Source organism: Cheilinus undulatus, linkage group 8 (assembly GCF_018320785.1).
Source record: "Cheilinus undulatus linkage group 8, ASM1832078v1, whole genome shotgun sequence".
NCBI classification, from domain to species: Eukaryota; Metazoa; Chordata; class Actinopteri; order Labriformes; family Labridae; genus Cheilinus; species Cheilinus undulatus.
The window spans coordinates 3,968,941-3,992,796 of record NC_054872.1 but is presented as its reverse complement, the minus strand read 5'-3'; the positions used below and the strand labels follow the sequence as shown (position 1 = coordinate 3,992,796).

The following is a 23,856-nucleotide window of genomic DNA, read 5'->3' as shown; positions in this document are numbered from 1 at the left end:
AGTTGTTTTTTATCTGATAATTATCCATATTAATATGTAATATCTCTTATAAAAGTGATAACTCTGTCTACAGATGACGTACCACGCTCCCCTGACCACATGAGCACATGTGCAGTAAATGGAGCGTGGATGTGCACACAGGCAGCACAGATGCTGAGAGTACAGAGAAAAAGAGAAACCTCCATTTTTATCCTGACATGTTCAGAGTACAGGGTCTGTTGGCTCTATGGAGTCATTATTGTTGCAAAACTCAAGAGTGGAAAGCTTATTGATTTTGGGCTTAGCTTTTTTCTTCAGTTTTTCTATTCAAACCTGCTTTTATGCTCTAACCTGGCTCCTTGTTCTTAGATTTTCTGTGTTTGTGCTCTAAATGTCTGCCTGATCCCAAATCTTAAGTTTCCTCTTCAACAATTGTCCTCTCATTCAGGTCCATTCTAACCCAACACGACAGATTGATTTGTATCACACCATAGACAGTGTTTGGGAAAGGACAGAGGAATTGAAAAAAAAAAAAACACTCCAAGGATGATTGGATGAATGTTCTGTCTGTCACATCTTTATGGGCCAATCAGAGCAACAAAACATGTGACGTAGGAGTAAATCCATAGAGAACTGCATAACGCGAAACATGGTGACTGTAGACATGTCAGTACTCGACTTTTGTCATTTTTGAAAAGAAAACAACTCACTGCTGTTCTTTGTTCTTCTTTTAACAAAGAAATGTCATTAAGTTTTGATAAAACTGGTGCTTTCGCAGCATCCATGCTAATCTCTTCCACCATAATTGCATAGGCCTCTTGTTGCTGCTTGTTTACGTCACGACTCCGCTGTGCCTGAAAGTACTGCCCATCGTTGCTGATTGGTCCTGTCACCCAGTGTTGCCAACTTAGCGACTTTGTCACTATGTTTAGTGAGTTTTCAGACCCTTCTAGAATCAGAATCAGAATCACAATCAGTTATTGTCATTGTACAAGGTACAATGAAAGTGTTTGCAGTTCCATTTGCTGCAATTATCATTTAATATTGAAACAGCTCTGGGATAGGTGCTGTTTTTCAGTCTGTTAGTTTTGGTTCTTATTGTCCTGAACCGTCTTCCTGAGGGTAGCAGTTGGAACAGGTGATGAGCTGGGTGGGATGAGCCCTTCAGGATACTCAGGGCCTTCCTGTGGCAGCGGGACCTGAACAGCTCCTCTAAGGAGAGGAGAGCACAGCCAGTGATTTTCTGTGCTGTGTTGATGACCCTCTGGAGAGCTGTCTTCTCCTGAGCAGTGCAGCTGGAAAACCACGCTGGGATGCAGTATGCCAGTACACTTTTAATGGAGCATCTGTAAAAGGACACCAGCAGCTCCTTGGCCAGGGCGTTGCTCTTCAGGACCCTCAGGAAGCGGAGTCGCTGCTGTGCCTTTTTGATCAGTGCTGTGGTGTTGGTTTTCAGGTCAGGTCATCTTTCAGGTGCAGGCCCAGGAACTTGAAGTCTGAGACCCTCTCCACACAGTCCCCGTTAATGTGTATGGGCTGAGGGTCAGGTCTGCTTCTCCTGAAGTCCACTTTTATTTCTTTAGTCTTTGTTGTGTTGAGGACCAGGTTGTTGATGCTGCACCATGATGACAGTTTTTTGACCTGCCTTCTCATCTCTAGTGACTCTTTGCAAAAAAAGCGACTGGCAAACTCAAGAAAACTAAACTTCTGAAAAATAGAATAATAAACTTAAATGAATAAATAAATTTAATGTAACAGCCAGAGTATCTCTCTCTGTTGCTAGTCCTAAGCCCAGATAAAGGAGGGTTGGAATTGTGACGTTATAAAAACTAAAATTGACAGAAGTTGTAGTTCTAAACGTAGTTAGGGTCTTTTTTCCTAGCTTTCTGTCCCTCATGACGTTATTCCCTCCTCAAACAGCGTCCATTACAATTAAAAGCATATGGGCAATTATGCAAATTGGGCGATGGCGTCATTTAGTGACTTCTGGCGACTTTTAGGACAGCCAAGAGCTACTTTCCTTACTGAGGAGCACTGCTGTTTCTTTCTAACCAGGCCCAAACTGTTCAGACGGGAGCTTTGCAAGATGGATTTGCCAGTGAGAAACACAGAAATGGGCAAATCCATCTGCTTTGCAAGGTTCGGTCCATTCTGCTTGTTTATCGAATTGACACATTCAAATTTTTCTCTCTATGCTTTAAATTTATTTCTGCTCTTGGATTTTTGATGAACCAACCAATAGAAAACAGGTAGAGAATGGACCAATCATTTTAGCTCTGCCTGTAGTTGCTATGCTGTTCTCCAGGAGACATTTGCTTTTATCTCACTAATATAGTCCCAACATTCTGTCACACACACACATCATCAGTCCTCTTTCAAGCCGTATAACTCCAACTCAGTTCCTCCTACAGACTTCATTTGGCTTTAGAAGTAGAAAAATCATTCAGCTATTTGTTCTGGACTCACTTTTTTGCTATCTCTGACAGATTTTTAGTAATAACTTTGGAAGTTTGATGATGATTTTTGGCTCTCGGGCTTTGAGTGTGTATGAGACAGAATGTTGGGACTCTCTTAGTGAGATCAAAGTGAATGTCCCCTTGAGAACAGCATAGCAACAACATGATTGGTCTATCCTCTAACTGTTTCTTATTGGTCGGCTCAAAATTAAGAGCAGAAATACAATTAGAGCTCAGAGAAAGTTTCGTACGCCACAGAAAAAAATAAGCAAACTCAGTCTGAAAAAAAGGAGACTGGACTGAATAGGAAACGTGATCATCAACTACAGATCTAAGATCAAGCAGATGCATCTGGGACTGGTAAATAAATCTGTAGTTAAATTATAATACAGGTTTAAAACTTCAATCATTGAAGTGTGACGAAACTTACTGACAGTCTCACCTCGTAGCTTCTATAGACAGAGCAGATCAAATGAAACTGAAACAATGATTATATTTGTCCTGTGGTTTGGTTTTATGTCTATGTGAACGTGATATCTGAAGGAAACTGAGATTTTCTTCAAACTTGGCACAAATGTTCTCTCTCACTCATAGGTTTGATTTTGGAGATCAAAGGTCATTGCCAAATACTACTCCAGTCCCTCTCGTTGACCTACGGCTGACCCTAATGGTCCAGTTATCTTATACCTAAAAGGATTTATATAACCACCACTGAGCTCTAGATTTATGACGCTAAAACCGTAAATACTAACCGTTAATGCACGTGATATTTAAGCTAATAGACATGAGAAGATAAAATAAACGCCACTCTCTGTACAAATGGATCAGCTGATATCAGCAGAGTCAGTATAAAGTCTATAAAGAACCACAGTTATCACATTTCTACTCAATCATTGCCTCATGCTTCCTGGTTCAGCCCGCCTTTATGATCGGCTGTTAGGAAACACACGGTGGCGTTTAACAGTCAGTTGTCTTCTGATGAGCCGACGGTGACAACAACTATGATAACATGATAACAGAATAAGGACTGGAAATATACAGACGCCAACCACACTCCTGTTGACTCAGAGCAATGACCATAAACACAGAAAAAAGACATGACGGGAAATATGACAGGAACACATTTTTAAAACCCGCCATGTCATTAGAGCTTCATGACCTCGTTTATGTAACCATCAACAGGGATTGGGTTCACTCCTCGCCACTTTCCAAAAGTTGCTACCTAAGGCCAACTACGTGTTAGAAAATGAGCATAAAAAAGCACCCAACATCCCTAGCTTCACCAACATTCCTTCCTCTGTCTTTGATGATATCATCCTGTAAGCAGAAAGATGATGTCATTCTTTAAGGTCTATATAACATTCCATCCTTGCCTTTAAAGATGTCACCCTTTCCAGTTCATAAAACATTACCTCCTTGCCTTTAGAGATGCCACCCTTTCCACTTTATACTACATTCCATCCTTGCCTTTAATGATGCCACCCTTTCCACTTTATACTACATACCATCCTTGACTTTAAAGATGCCACCCTTTCCAGTTTATAAAACATTACCTCCTTGCTTTTGAAAATGTCACCTTTTCCAGTTAATAAAACATTACATCCTTGCCATTAACAATGTCATCCTCTGAAATATATAAACATTCCTTTCTTACCTTTGAAGGTGCCACCCTTTCCAGGTTAAAAACATTCCATCCTTGCCTGTAAAGATGCCAAATTTCCAGTTTATAAAACATTCTATCCTTGCTTTTAAAGATGCCATCCTTTCCAGTCCATAAAACATAACCTCCTTGCCTTTAAAGATGCCACCCATTCCAGTTCATAAAACATTACATCCTTGTATTTAAAGATGCCACCCATTCCAGTTCATAAAACATTCTATCCTTGCCTTTAAAGATGCCACCCTTTCCACTTTATACTACATTCCATTCTTGACTTTAAAGATGCCACCCTTTCCAGTTCATAAAACATTACCTCCTTGCCTTTAAAGATGCCACTCTTTCCACTTTATACTACATTCCATTCTTGACTTTAAAGATGCCACCCTTTCCAGTTCATAAAACATTACCTCCTTGCCTTTAAAGATGCAACCCTTTCCACTTTATACTACATTCTATCCTTGCCTTTAAAGATGCAACCCTTTCCACTTTATACTACATTCTATCCTTGCCTTTAAAGATGCCACCCTTTCCACTTTATACTACATTCCATCCTTGCCTTTAAAGATGCAATCCTTTCCACTTTATACTACATTCCATTCTTGACTTTAAAGATGCCATCCTTTCCAGTTTATAAAACATTACCTCCTTGCTTTTGAAAATGCCACCCTTTCCAGTTAATAAAAAATTACATCCTTGCCATTAACGATGTCATCCTCTGAAATATATAAACATTCCTTTCTTACCTTTGAAGGTGCCACCCTTTCCAGGTTAAAAACATTCCATCCTTGCCTGTAAAGATGCCAAATTTCCAGTTTATTAAACATTCTATCCTTGCTTTAAAGATGCCATCCTTTCAAGTTCATAAAACATTATATCCTTGCCCTTTAAAGATGCCACCCTTTCCAGATCATAAAACATAACCTCCTTGCCATTAAAGATGCCACCCTTTCCAGTTCGTAAAACATTACATCCTTGCCTTTAGAGATGCCACCCATTCCAGTTCATAAAACATTACCTCCTTGCCTTTAAAGATGCCATCCTTTCCACTTTATACTACATTCCATTCTTGACTTAAAAGATGCCACCCTTTCCAGTTCATAAAACATTACCTCCTTGCCTTTAAAGATGCCACCCTTTCCACTTTATACTACATTCCATTCTTGACTTTAAAGATGCCACCCTTTCCAGTTCATAAAACATTACCTCCTTGCCTTTAAAGATGCCACTCTTTCCACTTTATACTACATTCCATTCTTGACTTTAAAGATGCCACCCTTTCCAGTTCAAAAAACATTACCTCCTTGCCTTTAAAGACGCCACCCTTTCCACTTTATACTACATTCAATCCTTGACTTTAAAGATGCCATCCTTTCCACTTTATACTTCATTCCATCCTTGGCTTTAAAGATGTCACCCTTTCCAGTTCATAAAACATTACCTCCTTGCCGTTAAAGATGCCACCCTTTGCACTTTATACTACATTCAATCCTTGACTTTAAAGATGTCACCAATTTCCAGTTAATAAAACATTCTATCCTTGCTTTTAAAGATGCCATCCTTTCCAATTTATAAAACATTACATCCTTGCCTTTAAAGATGCCACCCTTTCCAGTTCATAAAACATTACCTCCTTGCCATTAAAGATGCCACCCATTCCACTTAAAACTACATTCCATTCTTGACTTTAAAGATGCCACCCTTTCCAGTTCATAAAACATTACCTCTTTGCCTTTAAAGATGCAACCCTTTCCACTTTATACTACATTCCATCCTTGCCTTTAAAGATGCCACCCTTTCCACTTTATACTACATTCCATTCTTGCCTTTAAAGATGCCACCCTTTCCAGTTTATAAAACACTCCTTCTTTGCCTTTAAAGATACCACCCTTTCCAGTTTATAAAACACTCCTTCTTTGCCTTTAAAGATACCACCCTTTCCAGTTCATAAAACATTCTATCCTTGCCATTAAAGATGCCACCCTTTCCACTTTATACTACATACCATCCTTGACTTTAATGATGCCACCCTTTCCAGTTTATAAAACATTACCTCCTTGCTTTTGAAAATGTCACCTTTTCCAGTTAATAAAAAATTACATCCTTGCCATTAACGATGTCATCCTTTCTGAAATTTATATAAACATTCCTTTCTTACCTTTAAAGATGCCACCCTTTCCAGGTTAAAAACATTCCATCCTTGACTTTAAAGATGACACCCTTTCCAGTTAATAAAACATTACCTCCTTGCATTTGTAAATGTCACCATTTCCAGTTAATAAAACATTACATCCTTGCCATTAAAGATGCCACCCTTTCCAGTTAATAAAACATTACCTCCTTGCCTTTAAAGATGCCACCCTTTCCAGTTCATAAAACATTACATCCTTGCCTTTAAAGATGCCATCCTTTCCAGTTCATAAAACATTACATCCTTGCCTTTAAAGATGCCACCCTTTCCACTTTATACTACATTCAATCCTTGACTTTAAAGATGCCACCCTTTCCAGTTCATAAAACATTACCTCCTTGCCTTTAAAGATGCCACTCTTTCCACTTTATACTACATTCCATCCTAGACTCTAATCATGCCACCCTTTCCACTACATAAAACATTACCTCCTTGACTATAAAGATGCCACCCTTTCCACTTTATACTACATTCTATCCTTGCCTTTAAAGATGCCAAATTTCCAGTTTATAAAACATTACCTCCTTGCCATTAAAGATGCCACCCTTTCCACTTAAAACTACATTCCATTCTTGACTTTAAAGATGCCACCCTTTCCAGTTCATAAAACATTACCTCTTTGCCTTTAAAGATGCAACCCTTTCCACTTTATACTACATTCCATCCTTGCCTTTAAAGATGCCACCCTTTCCAATTTATACTACATTCCATCCTTGCCTTTAAAGATGCCACCCTTTCCAGTTCATAAAACATTCTATCCTTGCCTTTAAAGATGCCACCCTTTCCACTTTATACTACATACCATCCTTGACTTTAATGATGCCACCCTTTCCAGTTTATACTACATTCCATCCTTGCCTTTAAAGATGCAACCCTTTCCACTTTATACTACATTCCATCCTTGCCTTTAAAGATGCCACCCTTTCCACTTTATACTACATTCCATTCTTGCCTTTAAAGATGCCACCCTTTCCAGTTTATAAAACACTCCTTCTTTGCCTTTAAAGATACCACCCTTTCCAGTTCATAAAACATTCTCCTTGCCTTTAAAGATGCCACCCTTTCCAGTTCATAAAACATTCTATCCTTGCCATTAAAGATGCCACCCTTTCCACTTTATACTACATACCATCCTTGACTTTAATGATGCCACCCTTTCCAGTTTATAAAACATTACCTCCTTGCTTTTGAAAATGTCACCTTTTCCAGTCAATAAAAAATTACATCCTTGCCATTAACGATGTCATCCTCTGAAATATATAAACATTCCTTTCTTACCTTTGAAGGTGCCACCCTTTCCAGGTTAAAAACATTCCATCCTTGCCTGTAAGGATGCCAAATTTCCAGTTTATAAAACATTCTATCCTTGCCTTTAAAGATGCCACCCTTTCCAGATCATAAAACATAACCTCCTTGCCTTTAAAGATGCCACCCTTTCCAGTTCATAAAACATTACATCCTTGCCTTTAAAGATGCCATCCATTCCAGTTCATAAAACATTACATCCTTGCCTTTAAAGATGCCACCCTTTCCACTTTATACTACATTCCATTCTTGACTTTAAAGATGCCACCCTTTCCAGTTCATAAAACATTACATCCTTGCCTTTAAAGATTCCACTCTTTCCACTTTATACTACATTCCATTCTTGACTTTAAAGATGCCACCCTTTCCAGTTCATAAAACATTACCTCCTTGCCTTTAAAGATGCCACCCTTTCCACTTTATACTACATTCTATCCTTGCCTTTAAAGATGCCAAATTTCCAGTTTATAAAACATTACCTCCTTGCCTTTAAAGATGCCACCCTTTCCACTTTATAAACTACATTCATCCTTGACTTTACAGATGCCACCCTTTCCAGATCATAAAACATAACCTCCTTGCCTTTAAAGATGCCACCCTTTCCACTTTATACTACATTCCATCCTTGCCTTTAAAGATGCCACCCTTTCCAATTTATACTACATTCCATCCTTGACTTTAAAGATGCCACCCTTTCCAGTTCATAAAACATTCTATCCTTGCCTTTAAAGATGCCACCCTTTCCACTTTATACTACATTACCATCCTTGCCTTTAAAGATGTCACCCTTTCCAGTTTATACTACATTCCATCCTTGGCTTTAAAGATACCACCCTTTCCAGTTTATAAAACACTCCTTCTTTGCCTTTAAAGATGCCACCCTTTCCAGTTCATAAAACATTACCTCTTTGCCTTTAAAGATGCAACCCTTTCCACTTTATACTACATTCCATCCTTGCCTTTAAAGATGCCACCCTTTCCACTTTATACTACATTCCATTCTTGCCTTTAAAGATGCCACCCTTTCCAGTTTATAAAACACTCCTTCTTTGCCTTTAAAGATACCACCCTTTCCAGTTCATAAAACACTCCTTCTTTGCCTTTAAAGATACCACCCTTTCCAGTTCATAAAACATTCTATCCTTGCCATTAAAGATGCCACCCTTTCCACTTTATACTACATACCATCCTTGACTTTAATGATGCCACCCTTTCCAGTTTATAAAACATTACCTCCTTGCTTTTGAAAATGTCACCTTTTCCAGTCAATAAAAAATTACATCCTTGCCATTAACGATGTCATCCTCTGAAATATATAAACATTCCTTTCTTACCTTTGAAGGTGCCACCCTTTCCAGGTTAAAAACATTCCATCCTTGCCTGTAAGGATGCCAAATTTCCAGTTTATAAAACATTCTATCCTTGCCTTTAAAGATGCCACCCTTCCCAGTTCATAAAACATTACATCCTTGCCTTTAAAGATGCCACCCTTTCCAGATCATAAAACATAACCTCCTTGCCTTTAAAGATGCCACCCTTTCCAGTTCATAAAACATTACATCCTTGCCTTTAAAGATGCCATCCATTCCAGTTCATAAAACATTACATCCTTGCCTTTAAAGATGCCACCCTTTCCACTTTATACTACATTCCATTCTTGACTTTAAAGATGCCACCCTTTCCAGTTCATAAAACATTACATCCTTGCCTTTAAAGATTCCACTCTTTCCACTTTATACTACATTCCATTCTTGACTTTAAAGATGCCACCCTTTCCAGTTCATAAAACATTACCTCCTTGCCTTTAAAGATGCCACCCTTTCCACTTTATACTACATTCTATCCTTGCCTTTAAAGATGCCAAATTTCCAGTTTATAAAACATTACCTCCTTGCCATTAAAGATGCCACCCTTTCCACTTAAAACTACATTCCATTCTTGACTTTAAAGATGCCACCCTTTCCAGTTCATAAAACATTACCTCTTTGCCTTTAAAGATGCAACCCTTTCCACTTTATACTACATTCCATCCTTGCCTTTAAAGATGCCACCCTTTCCAATTTATACTACATTCCATCCTTGCCTTTAAAGATGCCACCCTTTCCAGTTCATAAAACATTCTATCCTTGCCTTTAAAGATGCCACCCTTTCCACTTTATACTACATACCATCCTTGACTTTAATGATGCCACCCTTTCCAGTTTATACTACATTCCATCCTTGGCTTTAAAGATACCACCCTTTCCACTTTATACTACACTCCTTCTTTGCCTTTAAAGATGCCACCCTTTCCAGTTCATAAAACATTACCTCTTTGCCTTTAAAGATGCAACCCTTTCCACTTTATACTACATTCCATCCTTGCCTTTAAAGATGCCACCCTTTCCACTTTATACTACATTCCATTCTTGCCTTTAAAGATGCCACCCTTTCCAGTTTATAAAACACTCCTTCTTTGCCTTTAAAGATACCACCCTTTCCAGTTCATAAAACACTCCTTCTTTGCCTTTAAAGATACCACCCTTTCCAGTTCATAAAACATACTATCCTTGCCTTTAAAGATGCCACCCTTTCCACTTTATACTACATACCATCCTTGACTTTAATGATGCCACCCTTTCCAGTTTATAAAACATTACCTCCTTGCTTTTGAAAATGTCACCTTTTCCAGTTAATAAAAAATTACATCCTTGCCATTAACGATGTCATCCTCTGATATATATAAACATTCCTTTCTTACCTTTGAAGGTGCCACCCTTTCCAGGTTAAAAACATTCCATCCTTGCCTGTAAGGATGCCAAATTTCCAGTTTATAAAACATTCTATCCTTGCTTTTAAAGATGCCATCCTTCGCAGTTCATAAATCATTACATCCTTGCCTTTAAAGATGCCACCCTTTCCAGATCATAAAACATAACCTCCTTGCCTTTAAAGATGCCACCCTTTCCAGTTCATAAAACATTACATCCTTGCCTTTAAAGATGCCATCCATTCCAGTTCATAAAACATTACATCCTTGCCTTTAAAGATGCCACCCTTTCCACTTTATTCTACATTCTATCCTTGCCTTTAAAGATGCCAAATTTCCAGTTTATAAAACATTACCTCCTTGCCATAAAAGATGCCACCCTTTCCACTTAAAACTACATTCCATTCTTGACTTTAAAGATGCCACCCTTTCCAGTTCATAAAACATTACCTCTTTGCCTTTAAAGATGCAACCCTTTCCACTTTATACTACATTCCATCCTTGCCTTTAAAGATGCCACCCTTTCCAATTTATACTACATTCCATCCTTGCCTTTAAAGATGCCACCCTTTCCAGTTCATAAAACATTCTATCCTTGCCTTTAAAGATGCCACCCTTTCCACTTTATACTACATACCATCCTTGACTTTAATGATGCCACCCTTTCCAGTTTATAAAACATTACCTCCTTGCTTTTGAAAATGTCACCTTTTCCAGTTAATAAAAAATTACATCCTTGCCATTAACGATGTCATCCTCTGAAATATATAAACATTCCTTTCTTACCTTTGAAGGTGCCACCCTTTCCAGGTTAAAAACATTCCATCCTTGCCTGTAAGGATGCCAAATTTCCAGTTTATAAAACATTCTATCCTTGCTTTTAAAGATGCCATCCTTCGCAGTTCATAAAACATTACATCCTTGCCTTTAAAGATGCCACCCTTTCCAGATCATAAAACATAACCTCCTTGCCTTTAAAGATGCCACCCTTTCCAGTTCATAAAACATTACATCCTTGCCTTTAAAGATGCCACCCTTTCCACTTTATACTACATTCCATTCTTGACTTTAAAGATGCCACCCTTTCCAGTTCATAAAACATTACCTCCTTGCCTTTAAAGATGCCACCCTTTCCAGTTCATAAAACATTACCTCTTTGCCTTTAAAGATGCAACCCTTTCCACTTTATACTACATTCCATCCTTGCCTTTAAAGATGCCACCCTTTCCACTTTATACTACATTCCATTCTTGCCTTTAAAGATGCCACCCTTTCCAGTTTATAAAACACTCCTTCTTTGCCTTTAAAGATACCACCCTTTCCACTTAAAACTACATTCCATTCTTGCCTTTAAAGATGCCACCCTTTCCACTTTATACTACATTCCATTCTTGCCTTTAAAGATGCCACCCTTTCCAGTTTATAAAACACTCCTTCTTTGCCTTTAAAGATACCCCCCTTTCCAGTTCATAAAACACTCCTTCTTTGCCTTTAAAGATACCACCCTTTCCAGTTCATAAAACATTCTATCCTTGCCATTAAAGATGCCACCCTTTCCACTTTATACTACATACCATCCTTGACTTTAATGATGCCACCCTTTCCAGTTTATAAAACATTACCTCCTTGCTTTTGAAAATGTCACCTTTTCCAGTTAATAAAAAATTACATCCTTGCCATTAACGATGTCATCCTCTGAAATATATAAACATTCCTTTCTTACCTTTGAAGGTGCCACCCTTTCCAGGTTAAAAACATTCCATCCTTGCCTGTAAGGATGCCAAATTTCCAGTTTATAAAACATTCTATCCTTGCTTTTAAAGATGCCATCCTTCGCAGTTCATAAAACATTACATCCTTGCCTTTAAAGATGCCACCCTTTCCAGATCATAAAACATAACCTCCTTGCCTTTAAAGATGCCACCCTTTCCAGTTCATAAAACATTACATCCTTGCCTTTAAAGATGCCATCCATTCCAGTTCATAAAACATTACATCCTTGCCTTTAAAGATGCCACCCTTTCCACTTTATACTACATTCCATTCTTGACTTTAAAGATGCCACCCTTTCCAGTTCATAAAACATTACCTCCTTGCCTTTAAGGATTCCACTCTTTCCACTTTATACTACATTCCATTCTTGACTTTAAAGATGCCACCCTTTCCAGTTCATAAAACATTACCTCCTTGCCTTTAAAGATGCCACCCTTTCCACTTTATACTACATTCTATCCTTGCCTTTAAAGATGCCAAATTTCCAGTTTATAAAACATTACCTCCATGCCATTAAAGATGCCACCCTTTCCACTTAAAACTACATTCCATTCTTGACTTTAAAGATGCCACCCTTTCCAGTTCATAAAACATTACCTCTTTGCCTTTAAAGATGCCACCCTTTCCACTTTATACTACATTCCATCCTTGCCTTTAAAGATGCCACCCTTTCCAATTTATACTACATTCCATCCTTGCCTTTAAAGATGCCACCCTTTCCAGTTCATAAAACATTCTATCCTTGCCTTTAAAGATGCCACCCTTTCCACTTTATACTACATACCATCCTTGACTTTAATGATGCCACCCTTTCCAGTTTATACTACATTCCATCCTTGGCTTTAAAGATACCACCCTTTCCAGTTTATAAAACACTCCTTCTTTGCCTTTAAAGATGCCACCCTTTCCAGTTCATAAAACATTACCTCTTTGCCTTTAAAGATGCAACCCTTTCCACTTTATACTACATTCCATCCTTGCCTTTAAAGATGCCACCCTTTCCACTTTATACTACATTCCATTCTTGCCTTTAAAGATGCCACCCTTTCCAGTTTATAAAACACTCCTTCTTTGCCTTTAAAGATACCACCCTTTCCAGTTCATAAAACACTCCTTCTTTGCCTTTAAAGATACCACCCTTTCCAGTTCATAAAACATACTATCCTTGCCTTTAAAGATGCCACCCTTTCCACTTTATACTACATACCATCCTTGACTTTAATGATGCCACCCTTTCCAGTTTATAAAACATTACCTCCTTGCTTTTGAAAATGTCACCTTTTCCAGTTAATAAAAAATTACATCCTTGCCATTAACGATGTCATCCTCTGATATATATAAACATTCCTTTCTTACCTTTGAAGGTGCCACCCTTTCCAGGTTAAAAACATTCCATCCTTGCCTGTAAGGATGCCAAATTTCCAGTTTATAAAACATTCTATCCTTGCTTTTAAAGATGCCATCCTTCGCAGTTCATAAATCATTACATCCTTGCCTTTAAAGATGCCACCCTTTCCAGATCATAAAACATAACCTCCTTGCCTTTAAAGATGCCACCCTTTCCAGTTCATAAAACATTACATCCTTGCCTTTAAAGATGCCATCCATTCCAGTTCATAAAACATTACATCCTTGCCTTTAAAGATGCCACCCTTTCCACTTTATACTACATTCTATCCTTGCCTTTAAAGATGCCAAATTTCCAGTTTATAAAACATTACCTCCTTGCCATAAAAGATGCCACCCTTTCCACTTAAAACTACATTCCATTCTTGACTTTAAAGATGCCACCCTTTCCAGTTCATAAAACATTACCTCTTTGCCTTTAAAGATGCAACCCTTTCCACTTTATACTACATTCCATCCTTGCCTTTAAAGATGCCACCCTTTCCAATTTATACTACATTCCATCCTTGCCTTTAAAGATGCCACCCTTTCCAGTTCATAAAACATTCTATCCTTGCCTTTAAAGATGCCACCCTTTCCACTTTATACTACATACCATCCTTGACTTTAATGATGCCACCCTTTCCAGTTTATAAAACATTACCTCCTTGCTTTTGAAAATGTCACCTTTTCCAGTTAATAAAAAATTACATCCTTGCCATTAACGATGTCATCCTCTGAAATATATAAACATTCCTTTCTTACCTTTGAAGGTGCCACCCTTTCCAGGTTAAAAACATTCCATCCTTGCCTGTAAGGATGCCAAATTTCCAGTTTATAAAACATTCTATCCTTGCTTTTAAAGATGCCATCCTTCGCAGTTCATAAAACATTACATCCTTGCCTTTAAAGATGCCACCCTTTCCAGATCATAAAACATAACCTCCTTGCCTTTAAAGATGCCACCCTTTCCAGTTCATAAAACATTACATCCTTGCCTTTAAAGATGCCACCCTTTCCACTTTATACTACATTCCATTCTTGACTTTAAAGATGCCACCCTTTCCAGTTCATAAAACATTACCTCCTTGCCTTTAAAGATGCCACCCTTTCCAGTTCATAAAACATTACCTCTTTGCCTTTAAAGATGCAACCCTTTCCACTTTATACTACATTCCATCCTTGCCTTTAAAGATGCCACCCTTTCCACTTTATACTACATTCCATTCTTGCCTTTAAAGATGCCACCCTTTCCAGTTTATAAAACACTCCTTCTTTGCCTTTAAAGATACCACCCTTTCCACTTAAAACTACATTCCATTCTTGACTTTAAAGATGCCACCCTTTCCAGTTCATAAAACATTACCTCCTTGCCTTTAAAGATGCCACCCTTTCCAGTTCATAAAACATTACATCCATGCCTTTAAAGACGCCACCCTTTCCAGTTCATAAAACATAACCTCCTTGCCTTTAAAGACGCCACCCCCCGTTCATAAAACATTACCTCCTTGCCTTTAAAGATGCAACCCTTTCCACTTTATACTACATTCCATCCTTGCCTTTAAAGATGCCATCCATTCCAGTTCATAAAACATTACATCCTTGCCTTTAAAGATGCCACCCTTTCCACTTTATACTACATTCCATTCTTGACTTTAAAGATGCCACCCTTTCCAGTTCATAAAACATTACCTCCTTGCCTTTAAAGATGCCACCCTTTCCAGTTCATAAAACATTACCTCTTTGCCTTTAAAGATGCAACCCTTTCCACTTTATACTACATTCCATCCTTGCCATTAAAGATGCCACCCTTTCCACTTAAAACTACATTCCATTCTTGACTTTAAAGATGCCACCCTTTCCAGTTCATAAAACATTACCTCTTTGCCTTTAAAGATGCAACCCTTTCCACTTTATACTACATTCCATCCTTGCCTTTAAAGATGCCACCCTTTCCACTTTATACTACATTCCATCCTTGCCTTTAAAGATGCCACCCTTTCCAGTTTATAAACACTCCTTCTTTGCCTTTAAAGATACCACCCTTTCCAGTTTATTAAAACACTCCTTCTTTGCCTTTAAAGATACCACCCTTTCCAGTTCATAAAACATTCTATCCTTGCCTTTAAAGATGCCACCCTTTCCAGTTCATAAAACATAACCTCCTTGCCTTTAAAGATGCCACCCTTTCCAGTTCATAAAACATTACATCCATGCCTTTAAAGACGCCACCCTTTCCAGTTCATAAAACATAACCTCCTTGCCTTTAAAGACGCCACCCCCCGTTCATAAAACATTACCTCCTTGCCTTTAAAGATGCAACCCTTTCCACTTTATACTACATTCCATCCTTGCCTTTAAAGATGCCAAATTTCCAGTTCATAAAACATTCCATCCTTGCCTTTAAAGATGCCAAATTTCCAGTTCATAAAACATTCTATCCTTGCTTTTAAAGATGCCATCCTTTCCAGTTTATAAAACATTACATCCTTGCCTTTAAAGACGCCACCCTTTCCAGTTCACAAAACATAACCTCTTTGCCTTTAAAGATGCCACCCTTTCCAGTTCATAAAACATTACCTCCTTGCCTTTAAAGATGCAACCCTTTCCACTTTATACTACATTCTATCCTTGCCTTTAAAGATGCCACCCTTTCCAGTTCATTAAACATTCTATCCTTGCCTTTAAAGATGCCATCCTTTCCAGTTTATAAAACATTGCATCCTTGCCTTTAAAGACGCCACCCTTTCCAGTTCATAAAACATTACCTCCTTGCCTTTAAAGATGCCACCCTTTCCACTTTATACTACATTCCATCCTTGCCTTTGAAGATCCCACCCTTTCCACTTTATACTACATTCCATCCTTGCCTTTAAAGATGCCACCCTTTGCCACTTTATTCTACATTCCATCCTTGCCTTTAAAGATGTCACCCTTTCCAGTTCATAAAACATTACCTCCTTGCCGTTAAAGATGCTACCCTTTCCACTATATAAAACATTCCATCCTTGCCTGTAAAGATGTCACCAATTTCCAGTTTATTAAACATTACATCCTTGCCTTTAAAGACACCACCCTTTCCAGTTCATAAAACATTACCTCCTTGCCTTTAAAGATGCCACCCTTTCCACTTTATACTACATTCCATTCTTGACTTTAAAGATGCCATCCTTTCCAGTTCATAAAACATTACCTCTTTGCCTTTAAAGATACCACCCTTTCCAGTTCATAAAACATTCCATCCTTGCCTTTAAAGATGCCACCCTTTCCACCTTATACTACATTCCATCCTTGCCTTTAAAGATGCCACCCTTTCCAGTTTATAAAACATTCCGTCTTTGCCTTTAAAGATACCACCCTTTCCAGTTTATAAAACACTCCTTCTTTGCCTTTAAAGATACCACCCTTTCAAGTTTATAAAACATTCTATCCTTGCCTTTAAAGATGCCACCCTTTCCAGATCATAAAACATAACCTCCTTGCCTTTAAAGATGCCACCCTTTCCAGTTCATAAAACATTACATCCTTGCCTTTAAAGATGCCATCCATTCCAGTTCATAAAACATTACATCCTTGCCTTTAAAGATGCCACCCTTTCCACTTTATACTACATTCCATTCTTGACTTTAAAGATGCCACCCTTTCCAGTTCATAAAACATTACCTCCTTGCCTTTAAAGATGCCACCCTTTCCACTTTATACTACATTCTATCCTTGCCTTTAAAGATGCCAAATTTCCAGTTTATAAAACATTACCTCCTTGCCATTAAAGATGCCACCCTTTCCACTTAAAACTACATTCCATTCTTGACTTTAAAGATGCCACCCTTTCCAGTTCATAAAACATTACCTCTTTGCCTTTAAAGATACCACCCTTTCCACTTTATACTACATTCCATCCTTGCCTTTAAAGATGCCACCCTTTCCACTTTATACTACATTCCATCCTTGCCTTTAAAGATGCCACCCTTTCCAGTTTATAAACACTCCTTCTTTGCCTTTAAAGATACCACCCTTTCCAGTTTATTAAAACACTCCTTCTTTGCCTTTAAAGATACCACCCTTTCCAGTTCATAAAACATTCTATCCTTGCCTTTAAAGATGCCACCCTTTCCAGTTCATAAAACATAACCTCCTTGCCTTTAAAGATGCCACCCTTTCCAGTTCATAAAACATTACATCCATGCCTTTAAAGACGCCACCCTTTCCAGTTCATAAAACATAACCTCCTTGCCTTTAAAGACGCCACCCCCCGTTCATAAAACATTACCTCCTTGCCTTTAAAGATGCAACCCTTTCCACTTTATACTACATTCCATCCTTGCCTTTAAAGATGCCAAATTTCCAGTTCATAAAACATTCTATCCTTGCTTTTAAAGATGCCATCCTTTCCAGTTTATAAAACATTACATCCTTGCCTTTAAAGACGCCACCCTTTCCAGTTCACAAAACATAACCTCCTTGCCTTTGAAGATGCCACCCTTTCCAGTTCATAAAACATTACCTCCTTGCCTTTGAAGATGCAACCCTTTCCACTTTATACTACATTCCATCCTTGCCTTTCAAGATGCCAAATTTCCAGTTTTTAAAACATTACCTCCTTGCTTTTAAAGATGCCATCCTTTCCAGTTTATAAAACATTACATCCGTGCCTTTAAAGACGCCACCCTTTCCAGTTCATAAAACATTACCTCCTTGCCTTTAAAGATGCCACTCTTTCCACCTTATACTACATTCTATCCTTGCCTTTAAAGATGCCACTCTTTCCACTTCATACTACATTCCATCCTTGCCTTTAAAGATGCCACCCTTTCCACTTTATACTACATTCCATCCTTGGCTTTAAATATGTCACCCTTTCCAGTTCATAAAACATTACCTCCTTGCCGTTTAAGATGCAACCCTTTCCACTTTATACTACATTCCATCCTTGACTTTAAAGATGTCACCAATTTCCAGTTTATAAAACATTCTATCCTTGCTTTTAAAGATGCCATCCTTTCCACTTTATACTACATTACATCCTTGCCTTTAAAGACGCCAACCTTTCCAGTTCATAAAACATTACCTCCTTGCCTTTAGAGATGCCACCCTTTCCACTTTATACTATATTCCATCCTTGCCTTTAAAGATGCCACCCTTTCCAGTTTATACTACATTCCATCCTTGGCTTTAAAGATACCACCCTTTCCAGTTTATAAAACACTCCTTCTTTGCCTTTAAAGATACCACCCTTTCCAGTTCATAAAACATTCTATCCTTGCCTTTAAAGATGCCACCCTTTCCAGTTCATAAAACATAACCTCTTTGCCTTTAAAGATGCCACCCTTTCCAGTTCATAAAACATTACCTCCTTGCCTTTAAAGATGCAACCCTTTCCACTTTATACTACATTCTATCCTTGCCTTTAAAGATGCCACCCTTTCCAGTTCATTAAACATTCTATCCTTGCCTTTAAAGATGCCATCCTTTCCAGTTTATAAAACATTGCATCCTTGCCTTTAAAGACGCCACCCTTTCCAGTTCATAAAACATTACCTCCTTGCCTTTAAAGATGCCACCCTTTCCACTTTATACTACATTCCATCCTTGCCTTTGAAGATCCCACCCTTTCCACTTTATACTACATTCCATCCTTGCCTTTAAAGATGCCACCCTTTGCCACTTTATTCTACATTCCATCCTTGCCTTTAAAGATGTCACCCTTTCCAGTTCATAAAACATTACCTCCTTGCCGTTAAAGATGCTACCCTTTCCACTATATAAAACATTCCATCCTTGCCTGTAAAGATGTCACCAATTTCCAGTTCATTAAACATTACATCCTTGCCTTTAAAGACACCACCCTTTCCAGTTCATAAAACATTACCTCCTTGCCTTTAAAGATGCCACCCTTTCCACTTTATACTACATTCCATTCTTGACTTTAAAGATGCCATCCTTTCCAGTTCATAAAACATTACCTCTTTGCCTTTAAAGATACCACCCTTTCCAGTTCATAAAACATTCCATCCTTGCCTTTAAAGATGCCACCCTTTCCACCTTATACTACATTCCATCCTTGCCTTTAAAGATGCCACCCTTTCCAGTTTATAAAACATTCCGTCTTTGCCTTTAAAGATACCACCCTTTCCAGTTTATAAAACATTCTATCCTTGCCTTTAAATATGCCACCCTTGCCAGTTTATAAAACATTACGTGCTTGCATTTAAAGATACCACCCTTTCCAGCTTATAAAACATTACATCTTTGCCTTTATAAAGTTTATAACACCATTTTTTGCAAAAAGGAGGAAAAAAACCCAACATCCCTAGTTTCACCAATACTCTGTGCTTTGCCTTTGAAGCCGATGTCCTCCTTTACTGTGACTGTTTTCTTCTTTTCATTATTTTAGATGGCCTCTGATTTTAATGCGACTCTACTGCCAGACTGTGGCTGTAGTGCATCTACAAACGGTTCATTAATCATTCTTCCCTGTCTTTTGACATTAAACGAAAAGAGATGCACAGTATCGTCAGCAAGGCACTAGTTTTGGCAGATAATAAGTTTAATTATCTGTATGAACAGGTATGAAAAACTCTGCTGATATTTACAGCTAATTTATCAGCCGTACATATCAACACTAAGGAAACTGTATTTCAGATGAAATGAGAAAAAATGTTCAGTAATATTGATCCTTTCTTATGTCAACAGAAGTGAAGTTAGTTTCCTAGTTCCGCTGTGTCACTGGCATCACTGCTCTCTCTTCTTTTAGTTAATGACAGTTAGCAGACAGCTACAACTTCAGTGCAGAAATTCTACAGACTGTACCTTTAAATTTGTAATATGTAGGAGCATAAGCAGAAAAAAATCTATAAAAAATGAAAATAATATTTATAAATATGTTTGAATTAGTGTTAATCATCTTTAGATAATAACATTTTATTTCTATTATCTTAGCATAAGCGTTTTGCTTTATAAATAAAGATACCCCCCTCCACAAACTCAGCTATGTCTCTACAGGAAAACACAATAGATGTATGTTTATTACAGCTCCACTAGACACCACAGTCAGCACCAGGATTAACCCTTTCAGTCTAGACTCTGACTGTCACATTCTGCTTATATTCCCAATTTTACACACATAACCTTTAAATCAGGTGCTGGTAAAAATTATTTAATATAAGAGTCACATGAAATCTCATTTAAAAAAAACTCATTTGTTTAAGAAATACTGACTAAATATATAAATTCATTGCTTATCACTCTAGTATGAAGTTTGCAGTTTTGGAAATATCAGCAAATATCAGCAAAAATCCAAAAAAGATCATCCCTAACAAACAAAGGACGAGGTTATATAACAACTGAACTAGGATCACCTATCTAAATAAACTTACTTTTCATTTTAATGATTGTTTTATTAAGTGATTTAATTCAGTGTTGTTTTGTGAAATAGATACATAGAATTAGCACCAATCAGTGCCAAATGTGTAAGCCCATTAAAGGTTATTAATATAATGTGTTAGAATAAAGCTGATAAAGTGGATATAAAATCTTTGAATTTGCTTTGAAGTGATATTAAGTCATTTAATTTGAAAATGAAATCCCTTATTATTATTATTATTATTATTATTATTATTATCACATTACTGTTATTGTTATTATCATTTACATCATTATATTATTATTATTATTATTTTTTTAATTATCACATTACTATTATTACTAGTAATAATAGTAATTATTACTGTTACTATTACTATTATTGTTATTATTTTCCATAACATTATTATTATTATTATTATTATTATTATTATTATTATCATCATCACATTACTGTTATTGTTATTATCATTTACATCATTATATTATTATTAATTTTATTTTTTTTAATTATCACATTACTCTTATTACTAGTAATAATAGTAATTATTACTGTTACTATTACTATTATTGTTATTATTTTCCATAACATTATTATTATTATTATTATTATTATATAATAAGTGGCCAATATATCCGCTGTTATCATTGGCAGAAATATTCAGACCTGCTGATTTTTATTTATTTATTTACTTGAAAATTTATTCCATTCAATAAACCAATTTATATCCAACGTCCAAATCTTTAACTTTGAACATAAATAAAACAATGCATACACAATACAGATAATAAACTCTAAAGTTTTATTATCTGCTGGTACTGCTATAAAACTGATTATATCAAACATCCTAATTCAAGTTTACAACGATCATCAAAAGACAAGATAACTGAGGCTATATGCTCTCTGTGCTGCAGACAGTTAGTGTTTAGTTTGGTTGATAAATAAAGTTACATGACTGAATTCATGCATCAATAATAAATCAGGAGAATAATAATGAAAGAAAGAAAACAGATTTAAACAATGTCCTACCTTCATTCATTAGGATATTTGAAAATATATTTCTTTAAAGGGGATTTTTATTAAATAGTCTTCTATTCCAGTGTTTTGGACCTTGGTAAGGTAGGGTGAATAATCCACGTGTGTTCCTGAATAAATAAGAGTATTGATCAGGGTTAGTCTGAACATGACTGAGGCTGTTGGTAGAAAGTGTAATCTCCGGTTTAAACACAGTAAAGCTAACCTGCAGCACATTTACTCCATTCATATAGTAAATATTTGGATTATTGGAGCCCTCAGGCCCTGCTCTCTCTCTGTCTATTAAACTTCTGCAGCAGTGGATGCTCAGGAAATCTTGTTAAGCGCACGTGAGAGTGTGTTTTCGGTCTCTCCGTTGATTTAAATTGCTAATGAGACTTTGTGTGACTGTGTGAGTGAAAGAATAAAGCCGTTACGTAACGCTCCTTACCTCCGCCGTGCATCTGACAGAGGTAGGGGAACCTCCACACGTTGCCCAGACCCACCGCGTACGACACGCACGCCAGCACGAACTGCATGGGGTTGTCCCAGTTTGGTCTCGCATCTTTTCCCATGTCTGCGAATCCACTTCCACGGTCTGTGTCAGGAACAATAACGGAGAGGTGCGGGAGGCTGCGGGTCTCTGAGAGCGTCTGTTGGTCTCTGAGGCTCCGCTCATTGAAAAGAGTCCGGAGGAGGAGGAGGAGGAGGAGCAGGAGGAGAGGAGGCTGCAAACAACCACAGCTCCCAGCAGCCTTTCTGCTGGTGGCACATGGCAGGGCATCATGGGATATGTAGTCCTTCAAAAAGTATGAGCCACAGCTGGAAACAGAGAGGTGATAATATCAGGTGAAAGTCAGCCGGAATGGGACAGGTGAGGTGGACAGGTGCAGGGCATCAGACTGATTTAAAGGGACACAGCCAATCACATCGAGAGATACAAGACAGTTGATTTAACCCTCACTGACTTTTAACAGCAGCTCTGATTGGCCCAAGGTGTCTGAGGAGGATTAGGAGGAGCTTGGTCCATACAGTAAAACAGACTGCTGGCTAAAATAAGGAGAAACAGTTTTTATTAGGGATGTGTCATTCAGGAATGAGCTGATTTAAGGAACATCTAAACCACATAATGAGTCAGTTTCCTTTATTTTACATTTTGTTCTGATCTGGCAGACATAGCTCTGATAGGAGACAGGAGATACCTGGTGTCCTTCATCATAATAAAGGTGTGTACATGTCAGTATTGGCTCAAAATAAGTTTGGAAATAATAAGGATAATAGTGTACATCCCTACAGTGGCCCCTCTAACAGGTATGACAGCATCTTCAGTCGTCCTACAGCTGTAACATGAACTCTCATGAAACACCTAGACCTGCCTCAAGGCCCGACATTAAAGACTTGACCCAGAGCACCTTTTTACATCCTTCAAAATAATGCTGATTCAGCACATCAGCTCTTTGGCCTTACCCAGATCGCCATCTCTGAGGCTCCTCCCTCTCTAGTATCCAATTTTGAGGATGTTTTTAACACCACAACATTTTAAAACAGCACCAGATTCTCCAGCGATGTGAAGACCGTCCTTGTTGTGGCGTGCAGCAGCATCAGCAGTGGCGAGTCCCAGAAGTCGTCCTGATGGACCAGATATCAGCGAGGCAGGTTGAGAGTTGATTTAAACCTGGGGTGTCAAAGTCAGTCACAGCAGGGGCCAGATTCTGGATTTAGGTCTGACCTGAGGGCCTAACAGGGTCAACACACCCTTAAACTGTCAATCTCATTTCCATCAGTGATAAAATATGAACAAACAGCACTGATAATAAATCATTTATAAATTCAAAAGAAAAATGATAAGTTTAAATGCTAAATAAAAAAATCCAATTTATTAGCTCAAAAGATCAGAACACGATATTAAAAATAGAAAAATATTTTTTTAAAGAGCAAATAGTCAAGGAGAAAGTTGAAATCATAGGTTTGAAAGGTCAAAAT

General features: G+C 37.7%; 1 protein-coding gene across 1 annotated transcript in view; it reads right to left on the bottom strand.

Moving 5' to 3' along the window:
* The window catches only part of LOC121513790 (sodium- and chloride-dependent transporter XTRP3-like), a 44,561-nt gene extending 22,019 nt beyond the window's left edge, over positions 1–22,542 (bottom strand). Inside the window, exon 1 of the mRNA XM_041793758.1 lies at positions 22,325–22,542. Within this exon, the coding sequence (XP_041649692.1) occupies positions 22,325–22,448 (124 nt within the window). The 5' untranslated portion in view covers positions 22,449–22,542. The remainder of the gene's footprint in view (positions 1–22,324) is intronic.
* Between the last annotated feature and the right edge of the window lie 1,314 nt (positions 22,543–23,856).